Below are 18477 nucleotides of genomic sequence, written 5' to 3' on the forward strand. Positions count from 1 at the left end.
TATTTTAAATAGTTTAGTGACAAATTTAAGCCTTGTTTGGATTGCCGGTTTCCGTCGAAAAATTATGTCGTTTTCCGTGATCACATTTCCCTATTACATTTTTCCCTCACATACATCAAATCGTTACAGTAATTTTTCCATGAAAAATCACGGAAAATACAATCCAAACGCAAAATTTATAAGCAAGGTTAAATTTTAAGTGTCGATGAGGTTACTTTTTCGCATATACAAACTAGTATCAAAAGTAGAGAAATAATAAGTATTCAAAAGTGTAAACTTAATATTCATCAAATTTAATATCGTATTTTTTAGTGATAAATATTTACACGATGAATCTTAGTTGATTTTATCACACTGCTGAATTAGATAAAATGGTAGAACTTTGTAGGCAATAATATGAGAGTGTTTGGATAGAAGATTATTTCACATAATATTTTATATGTATCATAAACACATTTTTTAATTCATCTTTTTATACTATCACTTAATTTTTTATTTTACATACGTTAAATCACAAAAAATATTATAATAATTATTTTAAATAATATTTTAAATAATAATATTCTATTCTACTATTAGAATGCTTGAAACACTAGTCGCCCGACCTGAGCTAAATCTACCGTACTACTAGCAAACTGTAGTATTTTACTACAAAAGATATAAAAAAAACAAGATAAATACTTTTATACTAATAATTTTCGTAATAAATTAATATGTGAGAACAATTTTTGTTTTCTAATGACCGTGTGAATAGTATATGCGTGAATCAATCTCGTCAAATGATGACATCTCATGCTAGGAATAGGTATTGCACTTGCTGCTTATTTGGCTTCACGAGCCAGCTATGGTTTTGTGACCTGTGATTGGATTTGGATCCATACCGTACTTTAGTTGCCAGCCCCCAATTCTACGCACTACTATTTTTCTTGCTAGTTTCCGTTTTCCTATCTCTCTGCTCCTCTCTCTCTCTCAAGAATTCCACCCCGCGTTTCAGACACTCCCCAGACTCCAGAGAAAGACAAATAGATACATACGTACATTCATTCACCGATATATTTTGGATTGGGAGAGAGAGACTGAAAGCTGAAGGAGTGAGTGAGTTACTGCGTATTGTGTGTGTGTGTGTGAGAGAGAGAGAGAGAGAGAGAGAGAGAGAGGGAGACAGAGACTGGGTGAGAAGAAGGGGAAGGAAATGAGGGTGGTGAGGTAAGAGAAGGGAAAGGACAAAATCTTGAGTTGAGGCAAATTCAAGCAAAAGAAGGGGAAACAAATAGACTGAAATTCAGGGGCTTAGATTGGGAGGTGTTTACTCATTTATCTGTCTTGTTGGATACATTAAGGTACTCTCTAAAGATTCTTACTTTCTGCAAACTTAGCTCGAGTAGAATTCGTTCTGTACTGGTATTTGTCTTGTTCGTTGAAAAGATGGCGACTTCCATGGATGCAAATTAATGGGTTTTCCTTCAATTTGATTTTCTGAAGTTGCTTTAATTGGTTTTTGAGTAACTAAGTGAGCTGAAGTTCACCATAATTGAACCACCTTTATTGTTCTTACTTGTTTGGTAAGGTAAGATCTCATTGATACTGGTGTACTTGGGATTTGTTATCACCCCCTTAATAATCTCGTTTTAAGGTTTTATTAGTTATGCAACCAATATTTCTACTAGACGTTTTACTTAGTTACTATCGTTACAAAAAATAAAGGTTGAATTTTTTGGCATATTTCTTCTCGGGTTAGTTAGTGGATCTAATTTGAAAATAGGGGATTAGATCTTGTTTAGGCTTCCCACTTGGCCGTTTTATTGTTTCCTGATATAATAAGTGCTCTATTAGTAATTTTTATCAAAAGGCATTTTAATGTATGACTTGTTTACAGGGGATTTCAGGTGGGACAATGTCAAGGCCTCTCCATCGAGGTGTATCAGGTGGGGGGCGGTTTCCACCGAATAGCCATGATATCTGGGATGATGATTCTCAGATGAAAGATAAATTAGAGAAGGAAGATGTTGATAGAAAGAGTCCAAATGCTGATCAGACTTATTTATCCATTAGACAGCCCTTTCGTTTTCTTCTCACGGACAATTCATCTTCTAAGCATGGTTTACTGGAGAATGGATTTGTTTCAGACCCATTTAGTCCTGGAGTACTAAGAAATAGACATAAGCGCGCTTTGCTTTTGCTGAGGTTAAGCTTAGTTGTAATTGTAATTCTTGCTCTTACTGGATCCTTTTGGTGGACAATCTCAATAACAACTTCATCCAGAGGTCAAGTATATCGAGGCTACAGGAGCCTGCAGCAGCAATTAGTTTCTGACTTGGTTGATGTTGGAAAGCTTTCTCTTGGTTCTACAAAGTTAAAAGATTTGGAATATTGTTCTCCAGAGTCTGAGAATTATGTTCCTTGCTTCAATGTTTCAGAAAATCTTGCTTTGGGGATTTCCACTGGCGATGAATATGACCGCCACTGTGGGCCAAGTTCCAGACAAAGTTGTTTGGTTCTTCCACCTGTCAATTACAAGATTCCGCTGCGGTGGCCTTGGGGAAGAGATCTTATCTGGGTGGCAAATATAAATATTACCGCACAGGAGGTTCGATCCTCTGGAAGTTTGACCAAAAGGTGGGTTAAAATGAAATGCTGGTCTCTTTTTTTGAGAGAAAAGATCATTTGTTTATGTTGGAGGCCTGAATTTTATTTAGTTATTCTAACAGTGTCAAACCACTTCAGGATGATGATGTATGATGAAGATCAAATATCCTTTCGTTCGGCATCTCCTGGGTATGATGACATGGAAGATTATGCTCACCAAATTGCTGAAATGGTTGGGCTAAGAAATGAATCCAACTTCATACAATCTGGAGTAAGTGATTGTGGCTTAATGTGGTCTTAATCTTAATTACCTTGCTATAGGTTTCGTCACCTTTGGCTAGATGAAAATTTAGTTTTATTTATCATTCTACCTCTTGAAAGTTCCATCTATTATGATCTTACTACTGGAGCATTGCATTGGCTGTTTTGCTTGGATTGCTTTTATGTAGCTAATATTTATCCTTACCTGGAATCTACCAGTTGATGGCACATAATTCTCAATGAGCTCAAATTTCCAAATGGCTTTTTAGTGAGACCATTATATGTGTTTCCATAACTTGCAAAAGACCTGTCTATTTTCCAATTCCTGCATACTTTGCTTTGTGCCAGTTTTTTGTTAGGCTGTTAGCTTACCTCCCTTGGGACAAATTTGAAGTACTCCTCTGTATTTGCTGGTTTTGCATAGCTGTTGCATACATTGGTCTCATGGACATCAGATGCAGTTACTTTGTTCACCATGATTGTTTTGTTCTGATGGAAGTGCTCTTCATTAGAATTTTGCTTTGTGTTGTTTTTCTGTATTGAATCAGTTTAGATTTAGCTCAACTAGATAAAGCTGTTCTAACCCAAACAACACTCTGATCTAAGGTCCTGGAATTTGGGTTGTTCTTCTTATGTGAATTATGAATGTAGCAAATAGCTTCTACTGGTGCCAGAATTGTTGGATATTTTTGTTCCATCTTGGTATACGAAAAATTTAGCTTCATGGTAAATGTTCTTCACTTTCAGGTTCGAACTATATTGGACATAGGCTGTGGCTATGGTAACCTTGGGGCACATCTTTTTTCCTATGAATTGTTGACAATGTGCATTGCAAATTATGAAGCTTCTGGCAGTCAAGTTCAGCTCACCCTGGAAAGAGGTCTTCCTGCAATGATTAGTTCATTTACTTCAAAACAGTTGCCGTATCCATCTCTTTCTTTTGACATGATACACTGTGCGGGATGTGGCATTGATTGGGATCAGAAAGGTAGGCTTCATGATGTTGGTCCTTCTCTCCTGCACGTTCTTCCTACTTCATGCTAAACCTTTTGTTTTTACAACATAAAGATAACTCCTTGTGTGTTCATCGGGGACTTTTAGGTTATTAAAGTTATGGAATGGATATGCTGAAGATATCTTGGAACAGTATTGTGTCAACAATACATACTAGGAAAGAGTTCCAGAGTAGTCAAATGAAGGATTATTGTAACAAAGGAACACAATGTCGGACTGCTAGTAGAAAGATGTTTGAAAAACATTCTTGATAGACGTAGCATTGTAACTTTTTATTTTTTGCAGTTCAGAAAGCAAACATTGCTACAAGCTCCTTGGTTGCTGCTTGTCTTTTGCTGTCTAGATGTAGAAAATACTATATACTAACTTAAGAAAGAGAATGAAGCTTTTCACTTATGTCTGAGGACTTGAGTTTCTTAAACATGTCCTCCTCAAAGACTGACCCTCTTTATCTTAGAAAACATATGACAGTCACCGGATAGTGACAATCATCCCTGGAATAACTTCTGAGGTGGCAAGAATTCCCATTATTATCAGCAGTACACTAACGTATGAATGCATGAGTTAATACAAATTGGATAGTGCAGTAGTGATCTCTGTGGAAATTAATTGCTTCATTGGAAAAGTTATTTTACATCATGATCAGTTGAATTTTGGCTTCCAATTTTCATTTTTTTCTTTTTACTTTAGAATATTTTCACATATTTAGTAGATATGGGGTAGCTGCAGCTTTTCTGCTTCTCTTGTTCTAAACTATATATACATGAGCTTAGTTGATGCTGCTGATTTTCTGGCTTGACTGTTGAAGGCTGGTATAAATATCTAAAAAGTAGTAAATGATTTTGACAGCAGACTGGTACTTGAGGTTTATTCATGTTGTTTAGCAGTATTCTCGGCCAACAAAATTCCGATCTTCTTTTTGGAGCTTAGATTGATAGATACTGAAATTGAATCTAAAAGCAACAGAAGTTTTAGATTGGCAAGAGTCACTTAATTTGCTAAGATGTCTGACCTGAGCAAAGCGTACTATATATCTTTCATTACCTGTCCTGTAGTGTGAACTCCAGATATTTGCAATCTACAGTTGATCAAGTAGAATGTATGCACCCTTTGATTCATTTGGCCATTGCCCTTCTGGAATTCTCCAGTACATAATTAGAGTCCTTCAAAGGTTCCAAATTACCATCTTTCAAACAGTTCCCTGTTATACAAAGAGTGTTACTTACTGTTACATGCTTGTTATTGTGTGGTGCAGATGGTATTCTTTTAGTTGAAGTTGATAGGGTTCTAAGGCCTGGTGGATATTTTGTCTGGACTTCGCAACTGACAAGTTCTCAGCAGTACCTTCGCAAAAAAGAGAACCAGAAAGAATGGAACTTTGTGCATGGTTTTGCAAAAAATCTCTGCTGGGATATGTTGTCACAGCAAGTTGACACTGTTGTTTGGAAAAAGACTAGTAAAAAGAACTGTTATTCTACTAGGTAAGGCATCAATACATTACACTTACATAATTTAACTGTTATGCTACTAAGTAAGGGATTAATGCAAGTACACTTGCATAATTGTTTGTTTATTTATTTTTTCAACTTATGAGCTTTGTCCACCAAAGATATGAATTTTACAGTGTGTAAGTGTGGATTCAACTGATGGTTGTGGATTTGTGGGATTGCTTTTATTTCCAGGAAATCTGGTTCTGGTCCCTCTCTCTGCAACAGGGGCCGTGATGTTGAATCCCCCTATTATCGACCGCTTCAGGGATGTATTGCAGGGACTCAGAGCCGGCGATGGATTCCTATTGCAGAAAGGACTAAATGGCCAGCAAGGACTAGATTAAACTCAAATGAACTTGCAATTCATGGTAAGATTATAATCATTTACTACCTGCTTAATCCAACCATTATTGAAGCAGTTTGCAACCATTAAAATGATGTAAAGTGCATGAAAACAGTCAAGGTTGTTCATGGCTAATCATTTAAAGGATGTTTAGACTGTACGCCATTTTCGATTTGTAGCCTTCCTTGGAAGATCTTCATATAATCCATTTTGGCTGTATCAGGTTTAAATTCAGATGACTTTGTGGAGGATACCCTCAACTGGAACTCAGCAGTTCGGGATTATTGGTCTCTTCTCTCACCACTAATATTTTCTGATCATCCAAAGAGACCTGGGGATGAAGATCCTTCTCCACCTTTTAACATGGTTAGAAATGTGTTGGACATGAATGCTCACTTTGGTGGATTCAATGCTGCATTACTAGAAGCCAAGAAATCTGTGTGGGTCATGAATGTGATTCCCACAACTGGAAACAACCACCTTCCTTTAATTCTGGATAGGGGATTTGTTGGTGTTTTACATGACTGGTAATTTCTGCTCCCTTTCTCTTGGGCAACAATTATTTCCCTCTTTTACTTGTTGATTTGTCAGTTGCATGCAGAGTGAACACAAAGATGATCATTGAATTATCGTACAGTTTAGTTGCGACTTCTATTATGCATTGGTGGAAAGAGGAAACGATTTCAATTGCATATTCAATATAACCCGATGACTTCTTAGACATTGGATTTCATAGCAAATTGATATTTGCAGCTTACCCTGAAATTTTATACTTGCAGTTAATCCTCAAATGTTCTTCTTGCCCATTTGTATTTCGCCTTCTTGTCGTAGTCCTTAATGCAAGGAGAGGATTCCATAACAGAATTTTGGACAGATACCTAGTTGCTTGTGCAGTACAAGTGATAGTAGAAATTTTGACGTCCTCTTAAGTCTCACATGACTAAGACTTCAAAATTTTGGTTCAGGAGCTCTTATTATTCTTCTCCTAGTCAATACACTATCATGCTTCTTCCTAAGTTCTGTGATTTACTTATTATGTTCTTTGTCCTCAAGGTGTGAAGCATTCCCGACATACCCAAGAACTTATGACCTTGTGCATGGAGATGGACTTTTGTCACTTGAATTTGGTGAGAAGCGAAGATGTGAAATGCTAGATGTGTTCATCGAGATGGATCGTATACTTCGTCCAGAGGTACGTCTCTCTATGACTATATTTCCTTGTTATACAAACTATTATAGCGATAGAAATTGAATTGTAGCTGATATTGGCACTCGGTTTAAATAGCAGTCACCTTGACCTTTCTAATTATGCGAGTTTCCAGTGGATAATTAGTCTCATACGTTAGCTTTCAAGTCTCCCGGTAAACATTCTGAGATCGAGGGGTTTTTATCCATTATTTTCTAGGATGCTCTATGGGCTTTTTAGTTTATTTACAAGGACTTTCTATAACTAATTCATTGGGTAACCAGTAATCTGCTTGGTTTGTAAATGCAATTGCGATTAGGTCTAGGCTTTTAACATGCATTTCCTGACATTAGCTAATCTTGATGGCTGTGATGCAGGGTTGGGTTATACTACGAGACACGGCTACCCTAATCGAGTCTGCAAGAACTCTCACCACACTCTTGAAATGGGATGCACGTGTGGTAGAGGTTGAGAACAACAGCGATGAGCGTCTCCTAATCTGCCAGAAAGCTTTTGTAAAGAGGCAGGCAATGTAATTCAGGGTTGGCAAGAAGCCAACGTTCATAGACAAACCTTGAGATAAAGTTATGTTCGTCGTAAAGTTCTACAAGAATTGTGGTAGAGTTCCACAGAGTTGGTGGAATTGAAAGTTTTGATTAGAAAAAACAGAATGCAGTAAAAGCAGGAACAATTTTTCTGCTTAGGAGGGAGGAACCACAGGTCCTCAAAATCCTATGGAGCCGTAAGGTAAACATAGGGCCATGTAATTACACAGCCTGAGGCACAGCATGTTCAGAGAAGTATAGGGATATACTTTAAAAAAATTTTCTTTGTGATGTCTCATTTCATCCATACAACCACATTGATAAAATTATAATGTGAAGATTTGCAGAATAAGCAAAGTTGATTTTTTCAGTCATTGTATAGTATGCCCAGCTGCTTCGTTCGCTTGACATCATTCTTTCATTTGGTTTGGACATTCTTTTCCTTTGCTAAATGTATTCACTCGAATGTCTTGACTTGGTGAAAAGTTTTATACTATCAATTTGCTCTGGTCCCTCTTATCTTATTTTGAGGCCTTTGCCACTGAAGAAAAATTTCAAAGGAACGCTTCTTTGCATGGAAATAAATTCTTTCTGTCTGGGCGGAGTAGTGGTGGTTATTGGATATCAATTCAAGTCCCATTAGAAGCGCAAAGCTTTAACAGCTGAAGAATAGGGCTGCAAACAAGTCCGAGTCGAGTTTTGGCTTAATTGAGTCGAGTCTTGATTTAATTTTATTGAACTCGAACTCAAGTTCGAGCTCGACGAGTTGACAATTTAAAACTCGAGCTCGAGTTCGACTTGATTCGAGCCAAGTTTGAGTTCGAAAAAAATAAAAAATAATTATTTTATTTTTTTAAAAATAAAATAATAATTTTTTTTAATAAATAATAAAATATTAAGAATATATATAATTTTACTATTAAAATAAAAAATAATAAAAAAAAATATATACATATATATATACTCGATCTCGCGAGTTAATGAGCTTAATATTTTGAATTCGATCAATCCGCTCGCGAGTCGTTTGCAGTCCTACTGAAAAGTATTCTAATCTATTTCTACATTTTTTCATAAAACCCTATTAATCTATTTCTACATTTTTTCATAAAACCCTATTAATTAGTTGCGCAGCCACTATTTGCCAAATAACACGTAATGCAGGGTCTAATCGTTAATGAAACTCCTCTCAACCATTTTGATTTATGTAGACCAAAGTACCCCTATATTGCATTGCATATACAACTATTTAATCCATTTTTGTCTCGTTTTAATTGGAAAAGAAAAAAAAAAAGAAAAAACACACTCCTAGATTCCACTGCTCATACAATAATTTGGGTTTTTAAGGTTAATCCAATTTTAGAGGTCCCATGGCACATCCTGTTTAAATATTTTTTTTTTTTGAGATTTCAAGGACTTGCAAAAAATCTTTTTCTTTTTTAAAATTTTCCAACAATGGAGGGATGAGATTTGAAAAGTGGGGAGCGAGAGTGAGATTTGAGCCGAGAACCTTTGAAGCAACTTGCAAAAATCTTTATTTAACCATCATAGTGGGGTTACTGGTCAAAGAGTTGAACTCCCGCTTGATAGATCAAGGTTTAAATCTTGACTAACAGATTTCAGGTAGGGAGGGAATAAGGGAACGGGAAGGTAAAAAAAAAAGGGATCTTTAGCCATCATACTTGGGAAAATCCCCAAATTTGTCTTTATCTAAACTAAGTTGCTGATGAGTTTGCCCGGAATGCAAATTTGAAAGCAAATACAGGAGGAGTGGATGGATAATCCATCTTATTTTGTATATCAGCTCCTATTAGCCATCTGACTATTAATAAAATCTATCTAACTAACATAATTAACTTTAATTTGTTTGGTGGATTCATGATTACATAACCGACCTTAGCTCAGTTGGTAGAGCGGAGGACTGTAGTGGTTACATGGCAATCCTTAGGTCGCTGGTTCGAATCCGGCAGGTCGGACAATATCATATTTTTTCTTCAAATTTGTTTTGCATCCTTTAATTTCCTTTCTTTCATTTTCGTCTTTTCCCCTTTCTGACCAATGGGACACCATAGACCATTGCACATCAAACCACCCTGTCACGGTGTCACCACCACCTCACACCAGCACAAAACCCTCCCGCCGCCGCCACATGACACCAATTCCGCCGCCCATGACCGTCTGGCAACACCTTCTTTCCATCCTCACCACCACTACTAAAACAACCCACTCCAAACTTCCTCTCTTCAAAACCCTCCTAAACCCCTACTCAAAACCTCACATATTTTCTCTCTTCAACTCCCGCCATTTCTCCACCTCATTTCTAGTAACAAAAACCCCCAAAAAATTCAAGAAAAAACGCAAGAAAAAAGAAAGCCCGCGAACCAAACTTGTTCAAACCCAGCCAAACCTCAGCCCCCACCTGGAAAACATCCTCCACCGCGATGCCCACTTCAGATTTTTAACAAAAACCAAAGAATATCTCTCCAAACAACCCCAACAAGTCCTCCTCCTCGACGAGGCAGGAAAACTACACCAGCAACTGGGCTTCCCCCGCGGCCGAAAAGTCTCGAAATTTATCCAAAATCACCCTTTACTTTTCGATGTTTACCGCCACACGGATAATAAAATGTGGATTGGTTTTAGTGAATTTATGGAGGGACTGTTGCTCGAGGAGCGCAAAATCATGGATCAAATGGAAGTTGAGAGAGTGAATGTGGTCAGAAAATTGTTGATGCTGTCGGTTAATAAGAGGATCCCCCTGAGTAAAATTCATCATAACAGGCTTTTGTTTGGGATCCCGGATGATTTTCGAGATAGAGTGGTGAAGTTTCCCGAGCACTTTAAGGTTGTTGTTGAGGAAGATGGTAAAAGGGTGCTTGAACTTGTGAATTGGGATCCTACATTGGCAGTTAGTGCGTTGCAGAAGGAGTTTATGATAGATGAGGATAAGGTTAAGAAGGCGTTTAAATTCGCGGTGAAACATGGGAAGGCATTGGATTTAGATGAGGATGATGAGAGGAAGTTGAATATGTTGAATACTTTGCCATTGGTATCACCTTATTCCGATGGGAGTAAGTTTGATTTATGGACTTTGGAGGCTGAGAAGTATAGGGTTGGAGTGATTCATGAGTTCTTGAGCTTGACATTGGAGAAGAGGGCTTATATACATAACATTGTGGAGTTTAAGGAGGAGTTTAGTCTAACTAAACATACTTATCAGATGCTTCTGAAGCAGCCGAGAACATTTTATTTGGCTGGGACAGAGATGAATTGGTGTGTTTTTCTGAAGGATGCTTATGGGGAGGATGGTGTATTGATCAAGAAGGATCCCCAGTTGGTATTCAATGAGAAGTTGTATAGATGTGCAGAAATGAAAGATTTGGGATCAAGTGATGATGGGAGTAAGAAATGAAGTTGCAGTAGAGAATTTGAGCATGAAGCGGGTTTTGCCTGAATGAGAGAGATGATACCAACAATATCAAGTATCTCAACAAGGAAAACAAATGAAAGGAAAATGGGCAGACAGAGGCAACAGTTCAGTATGAACTTCTTAGGTACTTTAGAGTTGAACTTGGCAAGTTATGCAGCTGCTTCTCTGTGCTAATCTACTGGGCACTGCTTGATGAAGGGATCTAGTTTTCATTTTAGTGTCATGCTGATTATTTTCAAGTTGATTTTTTGTATTTTAAAGTCACTAGTTGATTAAAAGTCTCGGTCTTTAGTCTTTAGAATATGTAGAGACTTGATCATGTGTATAATTTGCACTAGTTTGAATACGAATCTTGTTTCTACTTTTCATGAGTTCATGCCTATGAATTTATTTAATTGTCAAGAATATGGTTTCTCTACGTGAATAGAATATTTCCGCATGAAATATGATCTTCATGGTTTCACATCCTAATGCAATGATTATCTTATCATCTAACTCTTGCTAGTTTCTGTTGCCAATGAACATTTTGACTAAGATAACTAATTTTCTCAATGTAAGATAGTTGTACGGTAGTGTTGTTGGTTCTGATACGAGTCATTTGATATGATTGCATTCTTGATCTTCGTCAGGCCATGTGGGAAGCAGAGCTTCTAAAGCATGGTAATTGTGTTTTTGTAAGTATGAATAGAAATAGATCGAGTTTCTATTAGTACATAATTTGTACTGATAACTAATCTTGGCTCAGAAGATACAGGTCTGTATTATGATTGAGTATGTTTGCTCCATTTATCAGTGGTAAAAGCACCTTTCTGTTAGTTCTGCAGAAGCACAGGCCTACCTGGGAAGAGAAGAGAGTTGTTGCATATACGCAAGGTGTAATCGGATTGGTCACCATTTTCTGTGAACCCAGACACTAGTCAAAGGAATCCGAATTACAGCCAAAGAACATAGTCCACTGTAGTCATCCTACACAATTTTAGTATCACTTAGAAGTTGACCACTATGTACCGAAGCATTACTGGAGGCTAGAGGTCTTATACCAGATTGCAAATTTTCCTGAATTAAGCTCACCTTGTATGCTGCTGTTTAATTTTTATCAAGGTATCAGCTCATACTAGCCTGACATGCCATCTAGTTTCTTTGTGAAACGTATTATTAGCGTGTAAACTTTTCTACAAGTCAGGATTTTGTTTCGAAACCACTGTTCCATGGCAATGGCATTCTTGTAACGTCAACTGAATAAAAAGCAGCCATTCCTGCCACCCTTGCGATGCCAATCATTCTGAAGATCAGATTCTTTAGAAACAAATCGAGCTTAACAGACAGACAAAATAGTCAAGATACTCAATGACCATAAACATGAAAAGGGAAAAAAAAAGGATCCAGACAACATAAGCAAAACACCTGGTTGGTAACATCAAACACTCCAACTTGAAACAAAATGAAAAAGAAACCTCAAGCTCTCAATGTTGCCCACCGGAAGAGAGGGCATTTTTGGATAACCTGGCTAGACAAGGATATAACAGGGTGAAGATGCAGGATTCACTTGGCCTTTGTGGTAGGATGAGACTGTATGCGGCTTTTTGACTTGTGCCTGTTTTTATACGCAACACTTGCACTGCTCCTATGAACACCAGAGGAAGATGAACCCCCTTGGGTCACTTTCCTTGCTGCTTTTTTACGAGAACTCCAACTGCTGTTGCCGAGTGCAACTTTAGCAATGCCTTCTTTGCCTACCTCCCGTGCTTTTTGAGGATTGATAGGCTGCTTGTTGAGAAAAGCTAACTTTGAGAGAATACTGCAGACAGTTTTCCGTAGCTGATCATCACCAATATTAGTCTGAATTGGATTTCCTAGTAGATTTAAAGCTAGCAGGGAGTTGTAATTGGCCACAAGCTGGCCAAGTGCTTTTGATGTAGTTATCTTGTTGAAGCTCAAGTCCAGAACTGTCAGCTTCAAGAGCCTATGCAGTCCCTCCACATCACTTATCTTGTTTCCAGCAAGATAGAGCTCCTTGATAAGCGTACAATTTGACAAACCTGATGCCACCATATGTGAAACTGCTTCATCAGTAGTATGAAATCTAGTGGAGGGTGTCATATTATCTACTTGGGTGGGTTAGATAAACTGAGACTTGGGTTTAACTTTGGAAAAAGAGGTACTTGCCTTGCCCAATTCTTGAGATTCGGTTGTAACTCAAATCAAGCACCCGCAATCGGGTTAATTCTCTAAGACCATCAATTGTGCTGATCTTGTTTTTGGACAAGTTGAGAGTATGGAGACCCTTTGGCAGTGACCCTGGAGCTACATGAACTGCAAAATGAAGTTGAAGTCTAATTAGTACGTGGTTCCTAATTCTTAATTTAGCACTCAGCTCTTTAAGCAGAGAAAAGAGGATAACTACTACAAGAACAAAAAAGAGAAGGATTTCCACATTAACCAGAATGCATACCTATTAAGTTGCCAGATAAGTTAACAGATCGAAGACTATTGAAGCTCGAGAGGTGGGGAACCACTTTTAGTCCAATTCCCACAATATGAGCAACTTTTGAGGAAGAGTTCAGAGATTGTATGACACTGTTGGCATGCGCGATCTCCTCTGGGACGTTAAAAGTTGGATGCAGGAGCACAGGAGATGAACTCCTCCTTGGTGATCTTCCAGCTTCTGGAGTGCCTACGAGATCAGTTTTATCTTCAGTTTGATCATCTTTCTCAACTGGGACAGGAGTTTGCACCAAAAGCCCTTTCACCCATTCATCAACTCTTGACATCCTGGAAGACGCCCCAGGGAAATCAACCCATTGATTCAGTGGCCACTCATCCGCTCTTGCCATCGTGGAAGATTCCCCAGGGAAAGCAACCCACTGATTTTGTGGCAACAAACCAGAGACTCCATGAAAGCCATCCCACCTCTGGTCGTCATTGTCACAGATGACATTTTTCAACCGCTCTTCAGTAAACAAATTAGGTGATTCCACTTTGCTCAAGTCTACAGCTCTCGTTGGTTCTAGAGTATCTGAACAGTAGCCTCCTTGCTGGTTCAAGGCCGGATTTAACAAAAGTGGAGGTGGTCTAGAAACCTCTACTCTGTGGAGATTCCTATGGCTCCAAAGGAACAGTTTCCACCACAATTTTCGACTTCTAGAAGGTAGTATTTTACTTGATGAATGCTTCTTCAGGATCACCCTGTCAGCACTACAACGTGTCCTCACAGAAAGTGGACTTGCTGGATTCACTTGAAGAACTTCTTCGTTCAATTTCTCAGCTAATTTTTGCAATTCTTCATAAGATTGAGCTTTTGTAGGAGGAAACTGTGCAGCCACTTTGTTGAGCATACCCCTAGTTCCCAAGTCAGAGCAGGACCGCACAAGCTTCGGGGAAGCCCAAAACGCAGCTTTACCAATTCCTGGATCACTTAGGTGTCCACTTTTTGAAATCTCCCTAGCCTCTATATCTTTTTCAGTTCTCTCACACTGGTTGCTCAAATCTGTGCCAAAAGTGTTGTAAAGATTCATCTCTTTAACAAGTCGATCAGCCTCTTCATTTGAGCAGCCAGCATGAGCTTGAAGATCAAGATCAGAGTTTTCCCGCCTCATCGACAAATTTTCATCATCCTCATCTTCCCCCTCATAAGCTACATCTTCAGTTTCTCTCCCAACAGGACTCTCATGATTCATTACCTTGACCTTACACCTCGCAGCTCCAGGAACGGCAAAAGGTACTGGAAGGTTGAAAGAAGTTGATCTCACCTGGTCATTTTCAGAAGATTTAGAGGGTGCCTCGATCTTTACATGTAAAGTTTTAAGTCCCTTTCCATTATCAGCTGTTTCTGGAGATTTATTTCCTCCCTACAGGCAACAAGCCACATGTAACAAAAACGAAGTGAGCAGACAAAAAATTGGGTAAGGGGAGAAAAACTGTAAGCTGAACAATCTTCAAACTGAATTAAGCAACGAAACCCCCAGAAGGAGCCGTAGATGATATTCCCTATATTTAGTTCATTGTTCTCACCTTAACTTTCTTAGAACTCCCAACAAGCCCACAAAAGAAAATGCGCCAAGCCATTCTGAAAAGTGAGTCCTCTTCAATATATATACAAAAAACCAGAGATGTCCCTCCTTCAATATATCTGCTGTTTCCTTCTACTAATTCTTCTACCGGTGCCTTAAAATTAACTGAAGAAAAGATCTTACATCTTGGAATACAATGAGCCTTGAGCAGATTGATAGAAATATAAAGAAGAATTCTTGACAGTCAAAATTCACACCGGTTCTTATTAGCCATAATCAATAGGCAGCTGCCAAAGCAATGATAGATTCCAATCTGTTGAATCCAAAGAAGAATAAAGATATCCAAGGAATGAAGAATCAAGTCCTGCCTTTCTTGCTTCATCCCTAACCCATCTCAAGGAGCAGCGAAATTCCAATTGAGGGTAGGCCAGAGTGCTAGACCCTGCAGCTTCTCTGTAGAAGCTTCACAGCAAGTAATCCTGGTCCTGCATATAAAAAATTCACAACAATAAGCACCCCATTTAAAGAAAATTCAAGAACCCCACCCACAAAAGTTCAACCTACACACATCTGAAATTTGAACAACCTAGGATTTAACAAACATTTGATGCTCTTACTGTAAAGAAAGCAAGAGACAAGAATGCAAAAGAGCAACCTTGGAGTTGGTAAATTAAGGAAACGTTAGTACAGAAAGCGAAACATAGATCCTTGATACCTGAGGTTCTGTATCTAGCTTATGAACAAAGAAACCATACAATTTTAAACGACCTTTTGGCACACAAACAGAATAGAAATCTTAACAAAGCCAAAAAGGAGGCAGAAGTAGAAAAGCGCAAGAATAAAATCATTAGTTTACCCGTTGAAGAAAAAGTTTGCCAGTTTTAGGCCTCAGTTGCACAACCTTCTTAATCTGAATAAGTTAATTGTCTAGAACAGTGTAGTAAATATCATACGCAAGAAATAAGCCTTATTTGCTATGTGCATTAATATATGTCCATGCGTATCTTCTTTTGTGTGTGTGTGTGTGTGTGGCTGGCTGGCTGGGTAGGAGAATTACGAGAAAGTGAGGAAAAGGGTTGGAAGTGAATGGAGAAGTAAAGCTGGAAAAAGACTAGAAATAGGTAGGATGGGAAGCCAAGTACGCGCAACCAACACGGTCCTAAATGGAACCTTGTGCCTGCTTTTTTATTGTTTTTTTGGGTATGATAGACCCTTTTTTACTAAATTATTTCTTGAGTTCTAGTATAATCATCTTTTGATAATTCATAATTAAGAAAGCAGAAACTGGAGCTTGATTTGATGGCTAACCTTAACCACTTGCAATTATTGCCTTTTTTTTATATTGCTCTCATTTTGTCAATTATTGACCTAAAGAATGCTTCTTTTTCAACTGCAGTCTTGCGCTAATTAAGGTTTGTAATCTCCTATTTCCTTTTGGCCTCGTACTCGTCTTCCTAGCTGCTGCTGCTGCTACTATTTTTTTCTCCCTTTCTACAAAGTGATATCGATGCTTCATAAACGGTCCTATCACGATTATGGGATTGCTTTTCCCAAAGAAAGCTAAACTCGTTTAATGGCTTTAATCTTCTATGGTTTAAGTTGAATATCTAAGCTTCTATTACAAACTGGGTTCTGTTAAAACATATACAACATCAAAAGAGATGTACAAGAAAGAAAGAAGTTTACAAGAATAGTTTATATTGGCAATTCTTCTTCTAAGTATAATACTATGAATTAGCGCAGAACAATAAAAGGTATGATGTTTTATTGAAAAGAAAAAAATGCATAGTATAAAAGTTAGAAATGATCATTCAGTTGATGCAATCCAAAAAAAAAACAGCAGAATCCCATTTTATCTCAACAGAGTCTACAGTTTCTTGCCATTGGTGCCTGGAAATTAAAGAGCCTAATTACTCGTCTAGAATAAGATTCAGATTCTCATTGTCTCATGAGCAGAAAGATATCGGACAAAAGAAATATAGTCATAATACCCGTGATTGCTGTTAAGAGGAGTTACCAGCAGATAGAATCAACAGTTACCAGCAGAATACAGGAGGGTTCCAATTCTCCTCTCTCCCAAAGCGGCCGATTTTACCATTTTCCACTACCCCATGAAAAATTTTGAGGCTCCTCTTTGCCCGACCTGGAAAAGGGTAAAGAAGAAAGAAAAAGAAGACGGCATAAATACCCTGATGTAATAATCATAGCTGTAACAATGCAGCAGAAAATTTGCGAAGGCCACAGGGGATTGGGATTTGCATTGTCTCATTGTTGTCAACAATCACATCATTCAACGATTATTGTCAGCAAGATTTAACAACAAATCTAAGTGGGGGGACGCGTGGATGGCAGATAGGTCAGCTGTTGGAGTTTTAACTATTTTTCTGACCGCCGATCTCTCCATCACTTTATCTCCATCATGCCTGTAAAATAATCCTACGGACGGCGTACGAACAAACCTACATTTGACGTACAACTAAAACTGGCACGATGTAGTTGTCAGCTTTAGACAAGGTTGAGAAGCAAATTCGGCAACGTTTGAGACGTACAAACGCCAATGGACCGTACATGTATAATCCAAATTTGACTGATGCATAATGGTCCCTCCTCCCCTCCAATCAGAAACCAGCTAATTCTTGCGGGCAAAACTTATTGATCATCCTGTTTCATGCAACATGGGCGAGTCAAATGAGGTTGTCTTGATTATTTATTAGGTGTCATAATCATCACTTGATGCAAAGAAAGAAACCACCAAGACCTTTGAATATGTGGTGTAGCTCCGGCCACGATTCAGAATGTGTTTGATGAATTTCGGGAAATGATAGCAGCGTGCAGAAATTTTGCTGTGATTGATATATATACTACTTGCGATTTTTTTTTTTTTTGTCTGTTTGTTGATTGCAAGGCTTGATTCCATTCCATCAGTTACTTGCCGTAATTTGAAGAAATGAAACAATGGATAACTACAATCCAAGAAACTAACTATCTACGTTATGGTAGAGGCAAGCTTCTTCTACGTTATGAGTTAAAAAAAAAAAAAAAAGACTATGAATTTGGCCCTCCTCGTTATATCACCAAAATTTTAGCAACTTTTTCCATTCTTATAATGTTCCATTTTGTAATTTCTAATGAAACTTTCCTCCCCATTCCCAGTTTTCCTTCGCTTCTCATTCCTAATGGGAGATGGTAAAAAATGAGAGAGACGATGGCAAGAGTTCCTCGACAGGATAATCACTACAGATCGACCAAACAGCATTAAATACCCTATCATTCAACGACAGGAATGATTTGCTGAATATCAAGGCAATTTCCCGCTTGCGTATTGCCCCCACAGATATTGAACTTGTCCCCACAGTCGTTCGACGGTGTATTTTGCACCGCAAATGCCCACAATCTCTCCCAAAAGACAAAGTGACAAGTACAACCAAGATGGTATCCCCTCTCTGATAAGTGAGATAAGATCACATTTGAAGATTATCCGAATAAAGAGCATATCTTGACACCCCCAACCCCAGCCACTAGGCCTTTGGCTGGTGATCACCAACAAAGACTTGAAAAGTCTTGGCGGTGTGGGAGCTCAAGAATTCAGTTAATTTGTCACTATATGTGGCGATC

At 38.2% G+C, this 18477-nt stretch overlaps 3 protein-coding genes and 1 non-coding gene across 6 annotated transcripts; 3 read left to right on the plus strand and 1 right to left on the minus strand.

The window, feature by feature from the left end:
* Nucleotides 1-844: 844 nt before the first annotated feature.
* LOC113713763 (probable pectin methyltransferase QUA2) lies at nt 845-7799 on the plus strand. 3 transcript variants are annotated; one of them, XM_027237548.2, is made up of 9 exons: nt 845-1340; nt 1887-2616; nt 2725-2857; nt 3595-3835; nt 5117-5342; nt 5544-5719; nt 5918-6221; nt 6748-6886; nt 7258-7799. In XM_027237548.2, exons 2-9 carry the CDS (start codon nt 1895-1897, stop codon nt 7414-7416), a joined length of 2100 nt encoding a protein of 699 aa, XP_027093349.1. In that variant the 5' UTR covers nt 845-1340; nt 1887-1894; the 3' UTR covers nt 7417-7799. The 3 variants fall into 3 exon arrangements, with proteins under 3 accessions (XP_027093349.1, XP_027093348.1, XP_027093350.1); XM_027237547.2 differs by having other exon boundaries at nt 880-1340; nt 1877-2616; XM_027237549.2 differs by lacking the exons at nt 6748-6886; nt 7258-7799 and adding an exon at nt 6474-6613 and having other exon boundaries at nt 880-1340; nt 1877-2616.
* Nucleotides 7800-9312: 1513 nt separating this feature from the next.
* TRNAY-GUA (transfer RNA tyrosine (anticodon GUA)) lies at nt 9313-9398 on the plus strand. Its single transcript is given in 2 exon segments — nt 9313-9349; nt 9363-9398. It is a non-coding gene; the product is annotated as a tRNA-Tyr (tRNA).
* A 1-nt stretch (nt 9399) lies between these two features.
* Nucleotides 9400-10937, plus strand: LOC113713765 (protein WHAT'S THIS FACTOR 1 homolog, chloroplastic-like). Its single transcript, XM_027237551.2, has one exon. It carries the CDS (start codon nt 9572-9574, stop codon nt 10832-10834), a length of 1263 nt encoding a protein of 420 aa, XP_027093352.2. The 5' UTR covers nt 9400-9571; the 3' UTR covers nt 10835-10937.
* Nucleotides 10938-12184: 1247 nt separating this feature from the next.
* Nucleotides 12185-17018, minus strand: LOC113713764 (uncharacterized). The gene is made up of 5 exons (XM_072068865.1): nt 16880-17018; nt 14864-15347; nt 13305-14700; nt 13019-13165; nt 12185-12891 (listed from the first exon to the last, which is right to left on the minus strand). The coding sequence occupies exons 2-5, from the start codon at nt 14915-14917 to the stop codon at nt 12395-12397; spliced, it is 2094 nt and encodes a 697-aa protein (XP_071924966.1). The 5' UTR covers nt 14918-15347; nt 16880-17018; the 3' UTR covers nt 12185-12394.
* Nucleotides 17019-18477: the final 1459 nt, after the last annotated feature.

The sequence above is a fragment of the Coffea arabica genome, chromosome 10c (assembly GCF_036785885.1).
Source record: "Coffea arabica cultivar ET-39 chromosome 10c, Coffea Arabica ET-39 HiFi, whole genome shotgun sequence".
NCBI lineage: Eukaryota > Viridiplantae > Streptophyta > Magnoliopsida > Gentianales > Rubiaceae > Coffea > Coffea arabica.